Genomic DNA, 19,639 nt, shown 5'->3' with positions numbered 1-19,639 from the left:
ACTATTCAAGAATCTAGTGTCAATTCCAGAAAACTCAGGTACAAGAGAACCCGCATGCGCCTTTATCTGTTATAAAAATCTCATCGGCCATATTGGTGTGTTGTATTGTTCGCTCAGTAATTTCCGAGTTAAATAAGGTATTTAGCCACTAAAAAATTCCACCTCATTCCACTCAATACAACACGTCACAGTCAAAATATCCCATACAATTGATCAACAACGATTGATACCTCAATTATCCCTGGAACAAGTTAAAAACGATAATGAAAAATGTTTGGTTATTATTGCCACCTCGGCTCATGGGGCACAACTTAGTCGTTGTTAAAAAAAATCATGTCTCACTCCAGTAAATACATATTTATTTTACAACCCCTCATGAAAAATACTCGTGCTATTACTCTATGAAAAATCATTGATTGTTGTTGGACTGTTTTTCAAGGGTAAAAATAAAAATCCTTGACCACGAATTTGTAATTTCATCCACCGTCTGTTGCGTTCACATCGCATTCCTTTATCTAAGAAAGTTCTCACATGGACTCGACTGTTACATTTTACAGCAGTAATTGTTTTAATTATTTCGACTCTATTCTATGTATCATTAATTTTAGACTGTTTACATTGGGTTCAATGGAATGAGCGGTTTTGGGGTGCGGATTTTTTAATCGGATATTTCGTGAGAAAATTGAGTTCAATTATTGGCAAACGGCGTGTACTCGAGGTGGTTTTGTCAGGCAATTGTGTCATGTTGGATTATTCCCACATAAACAAATGGCTGTATTTCTATCGCTCCCCTCTGTTGTCTCGTATTAATTGGGGCATTAATTATTCTTTGCTTTTATGTGCTCAAGCAGAGAGAGTGCAGCATGACGGATTCCATGAAGTTTGGTCCAGAATGGTTAGTAATCACATTCGATTATGGACGTTTACTGAATGTCGGGTGAATGAACTTTTTTTCGAAAAATTTCACTTAATAACGCAGACATACATCTGAATTTTTCTGAAATTTGGATATTACACCAAAACGGCATTACAAAATTCTACATGAAACCCAAATATTAAAATTTCCTCACAATTTGTTCACTGATTATTCAAGTTTCTAGGAGAATTCCATTTTTCATTTACTGAAGCATCGGTTCATTTTAGAATGAATTTTTAATTGTCACATGACTTTCTCTTAAATTATTTTTTCAATATCTAATATTTGCTTGAATAAATGAAACATGAAAATTGAAATTTCCTACACAATTTTTTCAATCTATTGATTAATTCAATTTTTCTGGAGCATCGATTTGTTTCGACATAGCTTTTTAAGTACCATATGAATTTTTAATTGACATTTCCCTCTTTTTATATGACTGAGGATGTTTTAGTGATGAAAAGTTCATTCATTGGGTGATTCATGAATTATAATTTGCTGAGGATTTTCCTACTGTCATCCAGGTTGCGCAATCTGTCTGGAGACAGTTGTAATTCCGGTGGTGGTGGTGGTGGTACAGCCAACCTGATCACCCCTCGGTACCAGTTGGCAGAGCATAGATACGGCAGAGAAGAGATGCTGGCGTTATTCGATCGTAACTGCAAGCCACCGGAGGGACTGTTAAGCCTCCAGACCATCTACGTGGAGAAGACCCTATTACCCCTTGCGTTCATACCAATGACAGAGGACGAAACGGTAATTATCTCCTCACTCAATCCACCCAAAAGCCAAATTACATCAACAATTTCACACATCGAGCAATTTATAAGTCAATCACAGTCTTTGCCAGCAACTTGAAATGATTGTGTTGTATCTTATATTGGGATGTGTGTCATACATCGCTTGTGATCTAAATATAATTCAACTCTGGAGCCCTTGTGCCAGCATTTGGCTCTCTCCTAGAAATACTGGGTAATTTGGATTTTAAATTTCAGTGGCAATTAGCCACAAGTAGCTGTCACCTCGATGACAGCCACTGCATCCCTCTCGTATGAAATTATTTCAAGTAATTGGATTCTCTACAGCCTTTACAACAACCATGGAATAGTTGAATTGAAAAATCAAATATTTTATTGATTTTCGGTAATTTGAATGGAAAAGCTATGGAATGTGTGATTTTTTAATACGAATTCGAGAAATTTCAGGGAAAATTAAATCCACAGATAAAGGAATAATTATAAATGTAAAATTTTTGCAGCGAGTGTGGAGCGGTGGTGTAAGCAGTGCTGGTGGTCGTGGTAGAGGTGGGAGTGTCGATCGTGGTGGTCGTGGAAGACTAGGACGTGGTGGAATGTACTCTTTCAGTCGTGGTCCTGGAGGCTTCGATGACTCTGGCGAAGGGAGTAGACTTGATTCACAGCCATACCAGGGTAGAAGAGTTTACGATAGATCACAGAGTGAGAGAGGATGGTCTGAGAGAAATGGGGTGGCAGATACTGGTGAGTGGAATGGCTCGACGAGCCCCAGGAAGGAGATGAGTCGAGGGGCAAGTGGTAGTTCACTGATGGAGAGCAATTGGAGACGACCTCGAGCAGCTGGTGATGAGGAGGAGGGCTGGAGGGTTGCCTCTAATAATCGTAATGAAAAATGGATCAGAGGTAATTGGAGAGATGGTGGTGGTGAACGAGAGAGAATGGATCGTGGTGATACCGATGGAGATGATGGCCGAGGTGGTGGACGTTGGGAGACTCGAACGAGTCACAGATTATCCCACGATTCTCATCATCATCCACCGAGAACTGCTCGTACTTGGGAGTCCAATCATCACGATAATCACGATAATTTGCCTGAATGGGCGACTGAGAATCCCAGCGAGAGTGGTGGAAGTTTCGATGCATCTGGCGCCTTCCATGGGGGAATATTCTCCGACGAGGATGAGGAGGGAATGACTGGTGAGGGGAGACACCGGCGTACCTCCGAGGGTAACAATAATACTAAAGCTGGAGCCAAATTGACATATGGACACAATGTCATTCGTCAGAGTAACTCCACGAGCACTGTAACAAGAGAGAGGCCAAAGTCTCTCCATCCATTCGACGGCAAGGAGACACCAGCGAATCAAGAACGAAGAAGTGCTTCCCCGACAAAACCAGCGACTACTTCAAGCGCTCTAAACACTAATCCAGTAGTGATAGAAGCAGGGAGAAAGGTCCAGACATCAGCAAGCTCAGCAAATCTGGTGAAAACAGAAATAAACAAAATTCAGGGACCCCAGCGCTCAAAATCCTTCATCGAACGAACATCAAAGCCTCCCCAGAACGATTCAAGACCTCAGGAGCCACCAGCAATGACCACCAACAAATCCAAACCACCAAGTATCCCAACAATCGAGCATAATCCTGTTCCACCAATGCCTGCACCCAAGCCTGATGATGATCTCGACAGAATGAATGCTGAAGCAGATATGTTAGTAGCCAAACTAACAGCTGACGAGGAGAGCCACAGAGAGGATTTATCATCAATTCCCCCTGTCACCAATCATCAGCCATTGACAGCTGGTGCTCAAGAGAAATGGTTCTACAGAGATCCACAGGGTGAAGTTCAGGGCCCCTTTCTTGCGAATGAAATGGCTGAGTGGTGCAGAGCTGGTTATTTCACATCGGGTCTACTGGTGAGACGAACGTGTGACGAGAGATATGCAACACTAGGTGATCTAATGACAATGTGTGGCAGAGTCCCTTTTATTCCAGGCCATCCAATTCCCCCCCTCAAACTTGCTGAACAACCAGTTATTCCACCACCCATTACCAATCCAGTACCAACTGGATTACCTGGCAGTGCCTTACCCAAACCTGGAATCGACGATCCACTGCTCATGTATCAGCACCTGAGATTATTGCAGAATCAGCAGGTGTTGCTCAGACAAATGAAGAGTTCAGCATTTACCAAACTCTCGCAGTCTGAGCACTTTGGTACACTGAGTGCTGTCGAGCAGAATCAATTGATAATGCAGTGTGTCATGCAGGATCCTGAGATACGTGAATTATCGATTAATCAGAGCCCATTTGTCAATCCACTTGGGTCAACAACGTCCAATCCTGTTATGCAACTGTTTAATCAAATGCAACAGGCCAAGACCCAGAGTGATAATCACATGCCATCAACAGCGCACCCACCAATCGATCCTATTCAGCAGTTTATCCAGAAAATTGGCACTGGACAGAATTTACCACCACCACAGTCAACAATAACTCCAACAATTAATCCACCACCAGCTCAACCATCACAGGAGGATAATCCCATAAAATCGTTGCTACGACAGCTTCAAGTCAGTGCCAATGGACACCCCCAGGCCCATCCGATAGATTCGATTTGGCCACAGCCCCCACCACAGATCAATCCACAATTCAATGCCCAGAATTGGCTGGCCCAGGTGGGACAACTGCCACCAATGCCACCAGGACAAATGCCAAATTCTCTGTGGGACTTGCATACCAAGGAAATGAAGACTGAACAACAGATACTAGAGGAGCAGAACATTAAAATACAAGAGGACAGGAAGAAAGAGGAATTGAGAAGACAGGAGGAGATTCTGAGACAGGTAGAGGATGAGACTGTCAAGAGGAAATTCGAGGCCGAGGTGCGGGTAAGACAGCTGGAGGAGGCAAAGCGAAAGGACGAGGAGAAGAGGCGCAGGGAGGATGAGAAGAGGCGAAAGGAGGAGGAGAAACGTAAGCAGGAGGAGGAATTGAAGAAGAGAGAGGAGAAGAAGCGTAAGGACGAGGAGAAAAAACGAGAGGAGAAACGTAAAATCGATGAGGAGAATAATCGGAAGAAGCAGGAGGAGGAGAAGAAGAAACGCGAGGAGGCGAAGAGACAGGAGGAGAAAGTCAAGAAGGAGGAGGACAGGCGAAGAAAGCTGGAGGAGGAGCAGGTGAAGAGGCAGGAAGAGGAGCGTTTGAAGAGAGAGGAGGAAAATCGTAAGAGGGTGGAGTTGGAAGAGCAGGCGAGGAGGGCAGATCAGAGGCGTAGAGAGGTTGAGGCCCTCAAGAAACTTCAGGAGAGGAGTAAAGCGCCTTGGGCACGGGCTCAGCATGCACCACCTGTGGCGAATCATGCATCTCTCGCTGAAATTCAGAGGCTCGAGCGTGAGAAGAAAGCTGAGGAGATGCGTATACAGCAGCAGATGCAGCAGCAAATTGCTCAGCAAAAGGCTGTGGAGGCGGCCAAGGAGGCGGCTGTCTTGGACTCGTCGAAACGTCTTCAGTTCAAGTGGGCTGAGAAGGCCGCACCCACCACCAAACAGCCACAGGTCAAGAGTCTAGCTCAGATCCAGCAGGAGGAGCAGGAACGCATTGCCAAGGTCAAGCAGCAGGAGAAGGAACGCCAGGAGAAGGCCAATCAGAAGGAGACAGCTGTTGTGACGCAGAATGCTGGTATCTGGGGTACTGCCTCACAATCTCTAAACTGGGCACCAGCTAATTCTGGTATTGATTATAAAGGGGGAAAGAATTGGTCAGGTAGTGGATTTTGGGATGAACCTGTACCTAGCAAACCTGCAACTGTTGTTAAGCCACAGCCGGTGGCTAAAGTCAATCAACAGACAGCTCCTAAGAGTAATGTCAGTGGACCTCCACAGCAGAATAATAAAGTGGCTAAGGGCAAGGTCAAGAAGGAGGAGGAAATTGTTAAGAAACTCTTTGAGAATAACACTGCCAAGACGGACGATTTTCAGCAGTGGTGCTTCAGGGCACTCTGTGGATTACAACCGTCCGTTGATATCCCAACGTTCATTGGTTTTCTGAAGGATATCGAGTCGGCTTATGAGGTTAAGGAATATGTCAGGATGTACCTGGGGGATAGTAAACAGACTACGGAATTTACGAAACAGTTCTTGGAGAAGAGAAGTAAATTGCGATCCGCTCAGAGACCCAGGGCTGAGGCTGATGATCTTTGTAAACCTGCACCTGCTGTCAATCCTAATGCTCCTATGGAGTTCCAGGAGGTCAAGGTACGTTGGGAAGTTTTCCTTGTACAATTGCATTGTGAAAATATTTATTATTAGTCTGGATAATTCACGTGGAGAGTGAAAGATCAAAGCCCAAAGGTCGTGTTGACTTTATGATAGCATCATCATCCTTGAATTGGTGATCAACTTTTTTCGGCAATAAGATCATTTTTGTCGAGTTGATTTTATTTGATATTTCTGTGGTTGTGAAATTTGATTTGCCGATTTGGAATTTCAGGGAAAGGCGAAGAAACCAAAAAAAGGAAAGATGTGCAAAGTTGACAGCAGAATTCTTGGCTTCAGTGTAACTGCAGCAACTGATCGTATCAATGTTGGAGATCGAGATTATGGTGAAGGCGTTTGAACGTCCAGCCAAATTTCCAATGAAAAATCGAACGCAAAGAAAGACAAACTGTTTTACTGTTAGGAAGAGAATCTTTTGACGACAAAGGGGATGCTCGACTTATCAGATTGGTTCGTTATTTATTTATATTTTTTTAAGTTGAAAAATAATGATCCGGTAATATTGGACGAACAATTCTACGATGGAAGGAAGCAGTTTGATTCTACCGAGACGTATAATGCAGGACTATGAAAACACTTGTATATACAAAAGATGTGAATATTAAAGAAATGATAAAACGATTCAACTGCATGAATACTTAGCAAGTGCGTATTGATTGTACTATTTTTTTTTTCTAACATCTTTCCTCTCATTGAAACGAATATGTGTCAGCAATAGAAATATTAAATCCGCTGATATTCAATTATTGAAAACGATAATTTCATGAATACAAGGCAAAAAGAAGTAAAAACGAAGTTATTGAAAATTTCTTTGGTTTCTAGTTATTTGAGGACCTTGACTCCTGTTATTGTTAGAATCATGTGTGGGGAATTATTTCAGGAAGTAAAGCATTTCCTTCGGAATTACTGCTCTCTGAGGATTTGTTTAGTACTTACCATCTGAATAATTCAGAGGCCTCGATACTCCATTGTGTCACTGAGGGCTTCTGTTGCTCATTTTTTTACTCCAACGATTTCTCCATTACATGATTGAATGATAAAATATTAATAAAAATTCGTTTGATCGTCTTCTTATGGAGAAGTATTTCTTGGAGACTTAGTATTGAAAGTGCGAGCAGATGGTAGTGCTCAAGTATTTAGAGAAGATTAGGAAACCAAATCTTAGATATCGCGAGGTTCCTTGGCATTTTTCAAAATTTGATTTTTTACGATTTGATGAGTGGTTGGAAGAATGAAAATTTCTTTGGCGAATTTTTTGCATTGTTGAGATGAACCGACGGTTCTCGATTGAAAGGTTTATGAAACACGAGATGATAAGTGAATTGTACAATACTGATGGAATAATTCATTTTTTAAATTAATTCTACTGATGTACTCATTCTTCATCATAACTAAATAAACTATTATATTTTCGGATTCTTATTACTTTCATTTATGAATATTATCTCTCAATTTTTGGAGTGAAAAATCGATCTGAAAACTGGGAAAGAATTTTGTGTGAATTAATTTATGATCAGAGGAGTAGGAGGGAAGAGTTATGGAGAGGTATTGATTAATTGTAAATACAATTTTATTATTTTCTGAGGCACATGCAATATTCGTTCCATTTGGTAGACTCCATGGGATACAATGAATCCACAATGTTAAACTCTCATTATTTCTATTATTACTCTGTGACCTTTGCAACCGATTAAGTAATAATTATTTGCGCATTAATTGAATGTCTCAGGACGTAATGAAGATCTTCTGTACTTGTGACAGGAATGAAAATATATTATGCAGAAAGTGCGAAGAATTTGATGTTTCGTGGGCGTGAAGGGAGAAATTTCACCTTTGACATTGTACTCTTGGGCGATAAAATTTTTTTGATATTTTGTACTTGATTCATCGGAATGTAATACAACAATATTGTCGTGAATATTCCATAGACATAATCTTTTTTTAATGCAAAATCTATCAAAGTACATTCTCTGGTTATTTTATATTATTTTTCATTGTGAAATTTGTTTCTGTAAATAAAAGACACCAGTATTAATACTCTCCGGCAATGATTTGTGATTTAAAGTTATGGACAAGATTTGTAACGGAAAAATTTGACGAAAAATCAATTTCGTAGAACATAATTGATTAGATTTTATTGCTCTATCCAATTCTGCTGGAATTCCTCTCAAAGAAACTCCAAACGTTTTTGATTATTTCAACGTGGAAATTCAAAATACTCAATTCTTCAAGTTCACGAAAAATTTTTTCTATTAAAAAAATAGTAATATTGTAAATTTTCTAGAAACGTGAAACAACAGCTGAGGAAAAAAAATAGAATTTCCGACAGAATTTCACTGGAATCACAACTGAATTTTTAATACTCCAAAAAAATTGTTTAATTCCTAAACTAAATACTGACTCTTCTTCAATTATCCCGTTCTATTAATTGCTATCTAACTCAGGTAACGAAGACAATAGTGATAAATCTATGCTGATTCTCTTGGAAAGTGTCCACTCAAGGGACTGCTAGTATTGTCTCATTGCTTGGTTTCTGTTACTCATAGAATATTCGAAGACATAACAAATTTTTATGTACAAGAACTCTCAAGTGATGGACCTTTTCGCCTCCCACACTAATAACATAATATTTATCTAAATTTGGCCGATTCTCGATTCACCTAACCTCCTATCAGTTGGTTTAGAATGGCAAGGATGATAAGCACGACACATGCTCGACTTATCTAGTACTTATTACTTTCATTCAGCTGCGGAGAAGACACTCTTTACAATTGTACTACGTTTTCGTCTTAGATTTCTCGTCCTTTGGCTTCACATGGGAGTTTGAATAATTGTAATCTTTGGCAATGTCAATGTACTGAAAAAAAAACAAATAATTCTTGTAATTTCTGGCTCATTTCGACAACAAATTGTCAAAACCTATTAATTAATCACCTTTCTAGGCACGAAGAACTCCAAAAACTGTAGGACAATATAACAAAGAGACACCACAAGTAAATAAGGAAGTACTCCACTGGACAAATAACTGGCTAATTGGTGTCCCAGAGTTTTCTGGTCCTCTCTTCGAACAGCATCGTAAACAATTTGAGTTCTCCTTGTGACATCGTACCAATTATAGAACGAGATAATTTTTTTGTGCACTTCCAATGGACAGATGATATTTCCACTCGTATAATCAGCAATGGCCCTTTCTAGTCCTGACAAGAGTGCATCAACAGTGGGTTCAACAAGATAGATCAGTTCAGGTGGCAGAACTTCTGGAATTCCTCCTACCCTGGTAGAGACCACCTGCAATCTTCCACACGAAGAGAATACATTAAAAATTATCCCTTTCCTCCAAATTGATCACAATATCATCCAGAAAACTTACCCACACGATGCAGCCTCGACAATAGCCATGCAGTAAGCCTCAGTGAGACTAGTATTCAAGAAAATATGTCCCTTATTAAGTACATGCCTCACTTGCGAGTGCTCCAAACTGCCCAGCAGGGTGACTCGATGCTGGAGTAAATTTCTCTCCCTGATCTCCTCAATGAGCCAGCGTTTGGGTCCATCGCCCCCAATGAGAAATTGCACATTGTCGTACCTCGCACAGATCTCCGGAATAATCTGCGCAAGAAGATCGACACCCTTTCGATAGACCAATCTCGACACAACGACAATAGTGATGCAATTATTTTTTCTCTTGGTGACGTCAGGTGTGAATAAAGCAGTGTCAACAGCATTAGGAATCACTGACACTCTCTCCCTGTTGACTTTAGCCCTCAACACAGTGTTCTCCTTTCCAGTGTGTGACACACAGATGCAGTGATTGCAATCAGCCAACGATATCTCAAGACACTTGTTAGTGAGAACAGCTGAGGCATCAGCAAATCCAAATAACGAGTGATCGGTGAAAATAGTTTTCAGTCCCATCAGTCGTCCCACCAGCATTCCTTCGTGTGCTAGGGCTGAGAATGCCGAATGTCCATGGATTATCTCGATCTCTTCACGAATAAAAATGTAACGAATTAGTGGGATGGAGCATATCATTGTTGGTAGTACACACTGATTGTAAAAAACTGTAATTGGTAAGTAGTAGACTTTCAGGCCATTCGTCATATAACGAATACCGACTCGATCGTTGTACGAGTGGGTCAGAACCACAACCTTGTGGCCACGACCGATTAAACATTGCGACAGGTTGAAGATGTGCTCTTCCACTCCTCCCATGTTTGGGTAGAAAAAGTCTGAGACCATGCTGAAACAAATACAATCCTAATTAACAAACTACCAAAAACAGAATAATTACTGGTGCCTAAATACATTTACTGATGATATCTATGATTTGTCGATTATTTAGATGATTTTAATAGGAATTTGAGAGAAACTATGGGGCAGGAAATGAATTGAATGAATAAATCCATTTAGCTGAGTGAATTTCGAGGTTAAATTCCGAAAAAACCCTCTCTGAGGGTACAAACACAGGGTCACTCACCATATTCTGTGTTTGCTCTCGTCCATTCTCACAATTCCACTACATAATCCACGATTCCGTCATCATGACACTCGATATGACCCATCCCGCCATTTTTATTTACTGAGTACGTGTTGATCAATCGATACTGCACCAAGTGCCCGCCCCCCCTGACTGCAACTCTTATCATATCCTAGAGATTACCTAGAAAAAAACCTTTTCCTCCCACAACAACAATAACAACTGATAAATATTCAAAACAGTCCGCGAGGCCTGACGGGTAATTCTATAGGTAATTCATTCCAAATGTTAATTCATAAAGTGCTGCGCTCTACTGTATTTCCACTCGGTACAGAAAACAGAACTGCATCGATATTTAGACTTGACAGACTTCCAGGTTGGGTTTTGTCTCATATTGTGATTGAAGAAGAGACGAGACGAGACGAGTGAGGACAAGTGAATTTAATTAATCAAGCCCCAGAGTTAGTAGATAAACGATGTTTTGTGTTAGAGGATGGGGTGACAGTTCGTCCTGATGCATCAGTCCCCCAGTGATTCTTCAGAGACAAAAAAAAAGTGAATAAATCCACTGAGTAATCCCCACGACTCGAGATGTTCCACCGAAGATGTGGCGAGGGTATAAGTCTGATGAACAACAGTTCAACAGCTGTTCGAACGTTCTCAGCTTACGAGAAGGAGCGAATTTACTCATCACAATCCCTGCAGAAGGACGAGCTCTTCGAGATAAGAATTGACAAGAAAGTTCGTTCATGGAGTGGAACAGTGGAGATTGGTGTGACCACGTGCGATCCAGAAAGCCAGCATGATCCTCTGGGTCAATCTTGGATGCTGACAGCCACTGGAATTCTCAGAAATGGTCATCCACTCTCGGATTCCATGTGTGACACAAATCTAGATGAATTAGCTGAGGGTAGTACAATTGGTGTGATGAGAACCTCCAACGATGAGCTAGTTTTCTACATCAATGGAATATCCCAGGGTGTATCAGCCACGAATATTCCATCGTGTGTTTTCGCTGTTGTCGAGATGTCGAGTGATTGCGTCCAGGTGACGATAACAAATCCAAAATTACCAACGAACGAGTCTAGAGATGGTGAGGAGATCAATAACGACTTGACGATGGGTGAGGCATCGTCAACGAGTCTAGTAGCTAATCTCAATGTTAATCTCAATGTCAATATGAATGTAAATCTGCCGAAGAATCCGAGCCCAGCAACAATCAGGGAGGATCGACTGAGGTTTCACGAGAGGGTTGGGGCACTCGTTAAGTTATCGAATAACGCGAGAACAGCTGAGAGACGTAGACCCCTGGATGAGTTCAATAATGGGGTTGTCATGACGCACAGACCACTGAGGGATAATGAATTATTTGAGATAAGGATTGACAGATTAGTGGACAAATGGTCTGGGAGTATCGAGGTGGGAGTGACAACTCACAGTCCAACAGCCCTTGAATTTCCTGCTACAATGACGAACATGAGATCAGGTACGACGATGATGTCGGGGTGTGGGATATTAACGAATGGCAAGGGGATACAGAGGGAGTACGGGGAGATTAATCTGGATGAGCTGAGGGAGGGTGACAGGGTGGGAATGATCAGGAGGAGTAATGGAAATCTTCATTACTTGATCAATGGTCTGGACCAGGGTGTCGCTGCTAAAATTCCCCCAAACGTCTGGGGTGTTGTGGAGCTCTATGGAATGACAGTAAAAGTCACAATCGTCGACAGGGACGAGAGGGAAGAGCAGAATCTAGTCACCAGGCGAAATACTCTACATCTGCAGGGATTGAGTGAAGTTGGAGAGGAGGAACCCCTCGACAGACTCACCTTTCACCCCTGCTGTGGCACTCATGCAGATGTTATAAACAATGGCAGAACTGCTCACAGACCAAATGCCATGGATGACTTCAATAATGGAGTTGTCCTGACACTCAGACCCCTCAGGCCCAATGAACTCTTCGAGGTAAGACTCGACAAGATCGTCACCAAGTGGGCTGGCTCTATCGAGATCGGTGTCACCACTCATTCTCCGACTGAACTTGAATTTCCATTTACTATGACAAATGTTCGATCTGGAACCTGGATCATGACTGGGAATGGAGTCATGCATAATGGGACTTCCATCATCGAGCAGTATGGACAGAATTTGGATCGACTCCAAGTGGGTGACAGAGTTGGAGTCATGAGAAAGGACAATGGGATACTCCATTTTTTCGTTAATGGGGCAGACCAGGGGGCAGCTGCTGTTGGAGTTCCTGAGAAGGTCTACGGGGTGATCGATCTTTATGGGCAAGCGACCCAGGCGACGATCGTTGATAATACGGATTTTTACAGTCCCACAACGAACAACTCGAGCTTCAGCAATACCACGCTCTACAGTGACTTGAGATTTCATCACGTGCATGGGAAACACGCGAGGATTTCTAACAATGGACTGACAGCTTCGAGAATTCGTGCTCTGGGGGAGTTCAATGAGGCCATCGTCATCGCTAATAGACCCCTAAGGGATGGAGAGTTGTTTGAAGTGTCGATTGACAAAATGGTGGGACGATGGAATGGGGCAATCGAGGCTGGAGTGACAGCGATCAGACCAGATGAGTTGGAGTTCCCCTCAACGATGACTGACATTGATCACGACACTTGGATGCTCTCGGGGTCGACTGTTATGAGGGATGGGGTGACGTTACGACATCATTATAACTGTGACCTGGATAAATTGATTGAGGGCAACAGAATAGGAATGATGAGGTGTGCAGACTCTAGTCTTCATTATTATCTCGATGGAATCGATCAGGGGATCGCCTGCACTGGACTCCCAGCTCACGTTTACCCAGTGATTGATCTTTATGCTCAGTGTGCCCAGGTGACGATTGTCCAGCCAGAAAGAAGGGACACAATGACCCAGCAATATCTCCCCTCGGAGAACAGCATGAGTCAGCAGCCAACGTCTGTCGTCCAGCCCCAAGCACAATCAGAAATAACTCACAAATTCCACGAGTCCGTTGGCCTCAACATCCAGTTGAACAGCGATCGAGTGATAGCAGCTCGTTGCAGGGAGTACAATCACGCAGTTCTCCTCAGTGATTCAGCACTGGAGAACAATGAATTATTTGAGATATCAATTCAGGAGATTGCAGGGGAGTGGAGTGGATCCCTGAAGATTGGAGTCTTAAATAACGAGACTGGGCACTGGTTGACATCAATGGATCTCGTCCCGGGGATGACGTCAATCCCTGCTGACGCCTGGTACCTCACTGGGAATGAGGTGAGGCATAAGGGCCTCGTGTTGTGCTCTAACTACTGCCCTAGTCTGGATTGGCTCAGAGTGGGTGACAAGATCGGGTTAAAGAGGAGCCACGAAGGGAGCCTGAAGTTTTATATCAATGGGGAGGACATGGGAGTGGCTGCCCTCAACATACCTGAGATCATTTATGCTGTTGTCGAGTTATTTGGGAGTACAGTGGCCGTCAGTATCACCAGCAGTAAGCAGCAGGCCTGCATCATGTCCCCCAATGCCAGCCTGAGGCTTCAGGACTCCTTGGAACTTATCTTGGATCCCATGCCTCCTGTCATGAGGAATGACTTGGGGATGGACACTTCGATAGAAATGTCAGAGGCTAAATTATCAGAACTTCCTATCACTCCAGTTCTCCCATCTTCTGGAATTGTTGAGGGTGACTGGAGGTACGAATTCCATGAGAATCATGGGAGAAACGTCGAGCTGGAGGGAAGAACGGTTGCCAGGAGAGTAGCCAGTTACAACCAGGGGGTCGTTATGTCCAGTAGACCACTCATAAAAGGGAAAATATTCCAAGTGGAAATCCAGAAGACCAATGATCGATGGGTGTCAGGGATTCTCTGTGGGGTGTCCTGCATTTCCCCAGAGAAAGCCAGCTTTCCCCTGACTGCCCTGGGCTTTAAAAAGCACTCCTGGATCATTTGCAGTGAGTGGATGTCCCACAATGGCACTAAAGTCAAGACTCGGTATGGGGCAAATTTGGAGAGTCTGCAGGTGGGCTCGACCATTGGATTACTGGTGGACGAGGAGTCGAGGCTACATCTCTTCATCAATAATATCGATCAGGGAATCGCAGTCACTGATTTACCACTCTATGTCTACGCTGTTATAGATCTCTACGGTCAAGTCGAGGAGGTATCGATCATTGGATCCCCTGCTGACACTCTCTGTACAAATAATGATGCGATAAACATGGCAATAGCCAGCAATGTCGAGCAGATGAGTGGAATCGAGGTGGATGAGCCTGAGAATTCACGAGAGAAGGCTGATCTTGAGTGTCATGAGAAGGAAAATGTAGCAGCACTTCCGTCCAGCTCTGAATTGAGTGACAAAAGTTACGAGACCTGTAGGAGTGCAGGTGATGAGGTCAGTGGACACTCATCCAAAAGCAATGGCAATGGAGTGGGCAAGTCATTGGTCAGCAGTGTTCATTCTGATAGTAATAATTCGGACGTTGGGGATGAGATGAATAATGGGGAGACGTTACTCGAGTGTGCCAACATGAAGAATAATTCAGAAGTCTCTAATGACAACAATACCATGTCCAATAACGAGATCGAGAATGATGAGGAGGAGCCAGAATCCCATCCACCGAGCCTCAAGGGCGACTGTACAAATGTAGAATTAAATAATGCAACGAATATTAATATTAAAAATGGCTCGGCAACAACTTCCAGTAATATGTCGAGTCTCAGTACAGCTATTCAGTCGACTAACGCCAATAATGCTGTTAATGAGAGTATCGCGTCTAATAGTCAAATTAGTAATGCCCTGGGGCATGATAATTCCATGGATAATTCACAGTGCAATAATGTATTGGGAAATGCTCAGAATAATTTGGCTGCTGCTTCTAATAGTCTCTCGAATTCATCGGTCAATGGGCAGGAAATGCTGGGGCAGATTTCCAAAAGTAATAGTGCCATTATTCCCAATCAGATTAGTCTGGGGCAGAGTCCTCAGCCGTCTGTTACGAGGGTCTTCAGCTCGCCGTCCATACCACAGATTAATTCCACGATTATCACTCCTGCAAAACAGTGTGAATATCTCAAGGCCTGTGGAAGGCTGAAAAAGTCTCTGGTACTTCCTGATGAGTTCTTCTCGTTGGATGAGGCTGTCTGCTATTGCAATGTGTGTTACAAGGTCGATAGTGATGGGCTGATGTGCAAGAAGGGTGAACCTCCTGCTGAGTTTCCTATTCCAGTTGGATGGGTCAAGTTTCCCCTGAGGCAGAGCATCAATGCTAATCAGATTCCACAGAGCACCACTGATAAGTGGCATGTGGCTTTTTATGGGATTCGATTGAATGCGATTAGGTGAGTTTTATGTTTTGATTGGAAATTAATTTTTCAAGTTTATTAGTCTGGATCGAGACCTGTGGTGAAATCGATTTTTATATTTATCTCCATAATTTTTCTTTTTCTAAGAGTTCAAAATTTGTTTAATTTAAAACAATTATGAATATCGTTTCATTCTCTTTAACTTTAAACTCAAAATTCCACTTCTATAAATTCTCTTCCAGATGGATCCTTGATAGAGGAGAGCTCCTGACAGTTGAGCAGCTAGACACCAGTAACCTGACAACGATTACCAATAGTGAAGGCCAAAATCCCCAAGTGGTGTTCTCCCCGAATATAAAATACGTGACCTCCGACGAGAGCAGCCGAAAATATCCGTAAGTCAATTCACCTTTTCCCTGATAAATCGATACTCATCAATAATTTTCCACCAAAGATACATAGACACTCAGTCAAACAAGAAGCTCAACGCCTCAACGGCTTTTCAACTCCTGGTGCGACCTGGATCATACACAATTGGTTCTGGAAAAGATAGTATCGATGGAATCGAATCCACGGAATGGGCGACGAAAGAGGCGGGGGCCACGGTAATTGTTGCACTTCTGATTCACCTCGATGAATTCTAAAAACAAAAAAACGCAAAACCCCAGGTCATCGATAAATTCACGTAAATGTCGTAATTCACGTCTAGCAGCAGATCCCAAAAATCTCCAATTAATTCAGTCATGTCGAATAGTTGATCCTAAGTTTTCTTCAAACAATTATCTAAAAAATATAGAGATAATATATATTTCTATTAAACTGCGAGCAAACATAGGATTATCGCTTACTCTTTAACGCATTAATTTGACATTTTTATTTGGAAAGGTTTAAATGTGCTTCGATGTTAAAATGGCACCGCGAATATTTAAACCTTCAACGCCTCATGATTTCGCTTCACCAGTAAGCTAATGGTGTTTATAAATGTTGTACATAAAATGTCTATTCTACCTATAAATCAAATTTATACGCATTTTTCTGTGATACTTTATTGCAGCGTATGTGAATGGTTTTATTCTCAATAATTTTGATACCCCTGAAATGTTCTTCTCATTTCTTGAATGATTGATTACTATTTCATTCGAAGTACATCTGAAGAATTTCAATCTATAATTTAATCTCCAACTTTTATTCTAGTCATTGAATTTTTTTATATTGAAAGCATGGGGAACATGTACTGATACATAATAAAGTGGATAAAAGCAAAATGTGATGATGCTTAATTTAGGAAATGCACTTAATTAATGTGATCTATTGAGACACATTGTGACCAGGAAAATAACCATCCACTTGCACTTAAGGATTTAGTTGAAATAATCGGTGAAATTGAATTTTAAATGGATTACAGCCACTGGTAATGAGATCATTGAATTGCAAATTGTATAGTCTGCACAGCTAGACGTAGACATTGTACGATGCCACATGCCTCAAGAAGTTGAATAGTTGTTAAGGAATAAATCACAACCACTTTTGGTGAGATTTGCCAGCACTTAGGAGTTCAATTGCTTTTTATTTGCTTAGAGGTGAAGTAGATTTGTAAAAAAAAAAATGATGAGTGGTGGGCACTGGAGATGATGCTGAAGTCTACATTGATTATTGTATTAATTTACCTCACATTGTAACAAACATAAGTCTGTATTTATTTATAAATAATTGTAATGGGACGTTGTGTAGGTGCGGATGATGAGTGAATGATGAGAATAAAGAAAGGAATATTCATTGGCAGTGATTTGATATTGACGAGTCCAGTTGAATCATGAGCATTGAATTATTTTCGTGAGTGATTTCAGAGAAATTTTCTCCGAGAGTCATTTGATTGTTTCGTTTATTGTTACTGGAACATTCGAAATCTCGTAATGTATGAGTTGAATTATTTTTGGGGATTTATATTGAGATTGAGGAGATGATGGGATGAGAGTTAGTTCGAGTTCCCAAAGAAAGAGGATCAAGTTTATTCAATTTTATCATAATTTTGGAGTTGTTTCATGGTTACTTGACACATTTTTCGATTTTTCATCGATGGATTACACCCAGATTCGAACGAATTGGTCCCAGGAGCAGCTGGCCACTGCCATTCCACTTGGTGCAACACTCAGGGAAGTCACCCTGTTCTCATGTCCATTCATTGTACCTAGAATTTAATTGGATTATTTGTTCAGTAATTCATAATTCACTGTGAATTCTCTTGCAATCAATTGAAATCAATTGATTGGACAAATACTGAACCAATATTTTTTCAAATCATCACTAGTACTCAGCAAAATAAACAAAAATAAACAAATTTTTATAATTGTAATCACCATTATGTTGAACTTTGAGTGTGTCCCATATGTGGATAGAATTATCGTCACTCCCACAGAATATGAATCTACCACTCAGAGATAATCCACAGGAGGTAAATCCAGGATTTGAATTTGGGGGTTTGAAGGTGGCGAGCTGTTGGTCGGATCTAAGGTCCCATATTCTGGCTGTTTTGTCTTCGGATGCAGTGACAAAACCTTGACCCGATGGATGACACTGTGAAAAACGAGATTAGAAGCCCTTCCCCAGTGGTTATGGTTTCACTATTTCATTCTCAACTCACGCATACGGAATTGACGTCGGCCTCGTGACCGAAAAACGTCTGCTTGGCTTTCTCTTCTCGGAAGTCCCAGAGCTTGCACGTTTTATCAACGGATCCAGTGACGTAGGTCTGACCATCTGGATTGAGACTGATGCTGACGACGTCACCAGCGTGCGCTGGAAAGTCCACGTTTTTCTTTCCAGATTCCAGGTCCCACATGCAACTGAATATTTCGACGATTCGTTAACTAACATCATTAATTAATTACGGTATCAATAACGACAATGATAATGATTAATCCCTGCCAATTAATTCACTCGACTACTCCAAATACTACTCAAACCAAAATTCTTTCAATTCTAGATCAGACAACATTCTCTTCTGCATTTGAATTTACATTTTCATGTCTCCGGATCCTGTAATGAGTGTCTTATCATCGAGGAATCGACAAGAGGACAGAAATCCCTCGTATCCGAGGAGTTCTCGTACAATTTTTGCGGATCCAGTTGAATCTCGATTGTTGACGTCATAGACAGTGCACATGTTGTCCATTCCTCCACAAGCCACAAAATTTCCAGAAGGTGCAAAAGCAACGGACATCACCCAAGCTGATCGCAGGGGAATTACTTGGACTTTGTTTCCGGTCCAAGAGTCCCAGATGATGAGCTTGCCATCAAGAGAACCAGTCACACAGTGCCTTGTCGATATAATAACTCATTTAATAAATCCCAGGAGGGTTTTGGGGTAATCAATATCAATTGATACAATCACCTGCTGTCTCCACTGTAATGCACCGAGTTAACTTTATTTATGTGCCCCTTTAGCAGCTTTTTCGTGGAAAGCTTGACTTTTGGAGCATCTGATACTGAACTACACGCCTCTTCTAATGTCGCGTCCTGTTGCTTCTTTTGGTCTTCCTTAATTATCAAAAATAGTAAATAATTTCCAGTTATTTCGAGTTTTATATCGTGTCTTGAAATTCATTATCGGATTTTATTTTTATTATCAGAGGAGAGCTAGTGTAATTATCCGAAAAATTAGGCGCAATTGTTTCTTTGAATTTTTGGAGAGATACGAGTGAAATTTTTATTACTGTCGAAGCATATTGTTGGCAGAACAAACCTGGCATTTTTTAATCAAGTCCTCAAGCTCCTTCTTGAGGGCAGTCGTTTCGGGATCGTCTTTACCCATTTCTAGCGTCTGTTTCTGGGTGAAAGAGAATTGAGCACTAACTACTGATCAGAGATTTATGCCCGACTGAGAGTTTTTGATTTGGGATGAGTTGGAGGGAAGCCTC

At 41.7% G+C, this 19,639-nt stretch overlaps 4 protein-coding genes across 5 annotated transcripts; 2 read left to right on the top strand and 2 right to left on the bottom strand.

The window, feature by feature from the left end:
- Positions 1 to 54: 54 nt before the first annotated feature.
- Positions 55 to 6,754, top strand: Gyf (GIGYF family protein Gyf). Of its 2 annotated transcripts, none has more exons than XM_011308151.1 (5): positions 55 to 137; positions 852 to 895; positions 1,441 to 1,672; positions 2,175 to 5,927; positions 6,163 to 6,754. In XM_011308151.1, exons 2-5 carry the CDS (start codon positions 864 to 866, stop codon positions 6,286 to 6,288), a joined length of 4,143 nt encoding a protein of 1,380 aa, XP_011306453.1. In that variant the 5' UTR covers positions 55 to 137; positions 852 to 863; the 3' UTR covers positions 6,289 to 6,754. The 2 variants fall into 2 exon arrangements, with proteins under 2 accessions (XP_011306453.1, XP_011306454.1); XM_011308152.1 differs by having other exon boundaries at positions 849 to 895.
- Positions 6,755 to 7,834: 1,080 nt separating this feature from the next.
- Positions 7,835 to 10,620, bottom strand: PIG-A (phosphatidylinositol glycan anchor biosynthesis class A). The gene is made up of 4 exons (XM_011308150.1): positions 10,426 to 10,620; positions 9,319 to 10,188; positions 8,883 to 9,243; positions 7,835 to 8,805 (listed from the first exon to the last, which is right to left on the bottom strand). The coding sequence occupies exons 1-4, from the start codon at positions 10,449 to 10,451 to the stop codon at positions 8,725 to 8,727; spliced, it is 1,338 nt and encodes a 445-aa protein (XP_011306452.1). The 5' UTR covers positions 10,452 to 10,620; the 3' UTR covers positions 7,835 to 8,724.
- A 139-nt stretch (positions 10,621 to 10,759) lies between these two features.
- On the top strand, positions 10,760 to 17,611 carry Neurl4 (neuralized E3 ubiquitin protein ligase 4). Its single transcript, XM_011308149.1, has 3 exons — positions 10,760 to 15,758; positions 15,965 to 16,117; positions 16,177 to 17,611. The coding sequence occupies exons 1-3, from the start codon at positions 11,017 to 11,019 to the stop codon at positions 16,364 to 16,366; spliced, it is 5,085 nt and encodes a 1,694-aa protein (XP_011306451.1). The 5' UTR covers positions 10,760 to 11,016; the 3' UTR covers positions 16,367 to 17,611.
- A 90-nt stretch (positions 17,612 to 17,701) lies between these two features.
- On the bottom strand, positions 17,702 to 19,617 carry Gbeta76C (guanine nucleotide-binding protein subunit beta-2). Its single transcript, XM_011308148.1, has 6 exons — positions 19,465 to 19,617; positions 19,114 to 19,259; positions 18,740 to 19,039; positions 18,364 to 18,565; positions 18,080 to 18,296; positions 17,702 to 17,910 (listed from the first exon to the last, which is right to left on the bottom strand). Exons 1-6 carry the CDS (start codon positions 19,531 to 19,533, stop codon positions 17,804 to 17,806), a joined length of 1,041 nt encoding a protein of 346 aa, XP_011306450.1. The 5' UTR covers positions 19,534 to 19,617; the 3' UTR covers positions 17,702 to 17,803.
- Between the last annotated feature and the right edge of the window lie 22 nt (positions 19,618 to 19,639).

Source organism: Fopius arisanus, unplaced genomic scaffold (genome assembly GCF_000806365.1).
Source record: "Fopius arisanus strain USDA-PBARC FA_bdor unplaced genomic scaffold, ASM80636v1 scaffold00058, whole genome shotgun sequence".
In the NCBI taxonomy this organism is placed as follows: Eukaryota; Metazoa; Arthropoda; class Insecta; order Hymenoptera; family Braconidae; genus Fopius; species Fopius arisanus.
Note: the sequence above shows the minus strand (reverse complement) of the source record. Positions and strands in the feature narration are given on the sequence as shown.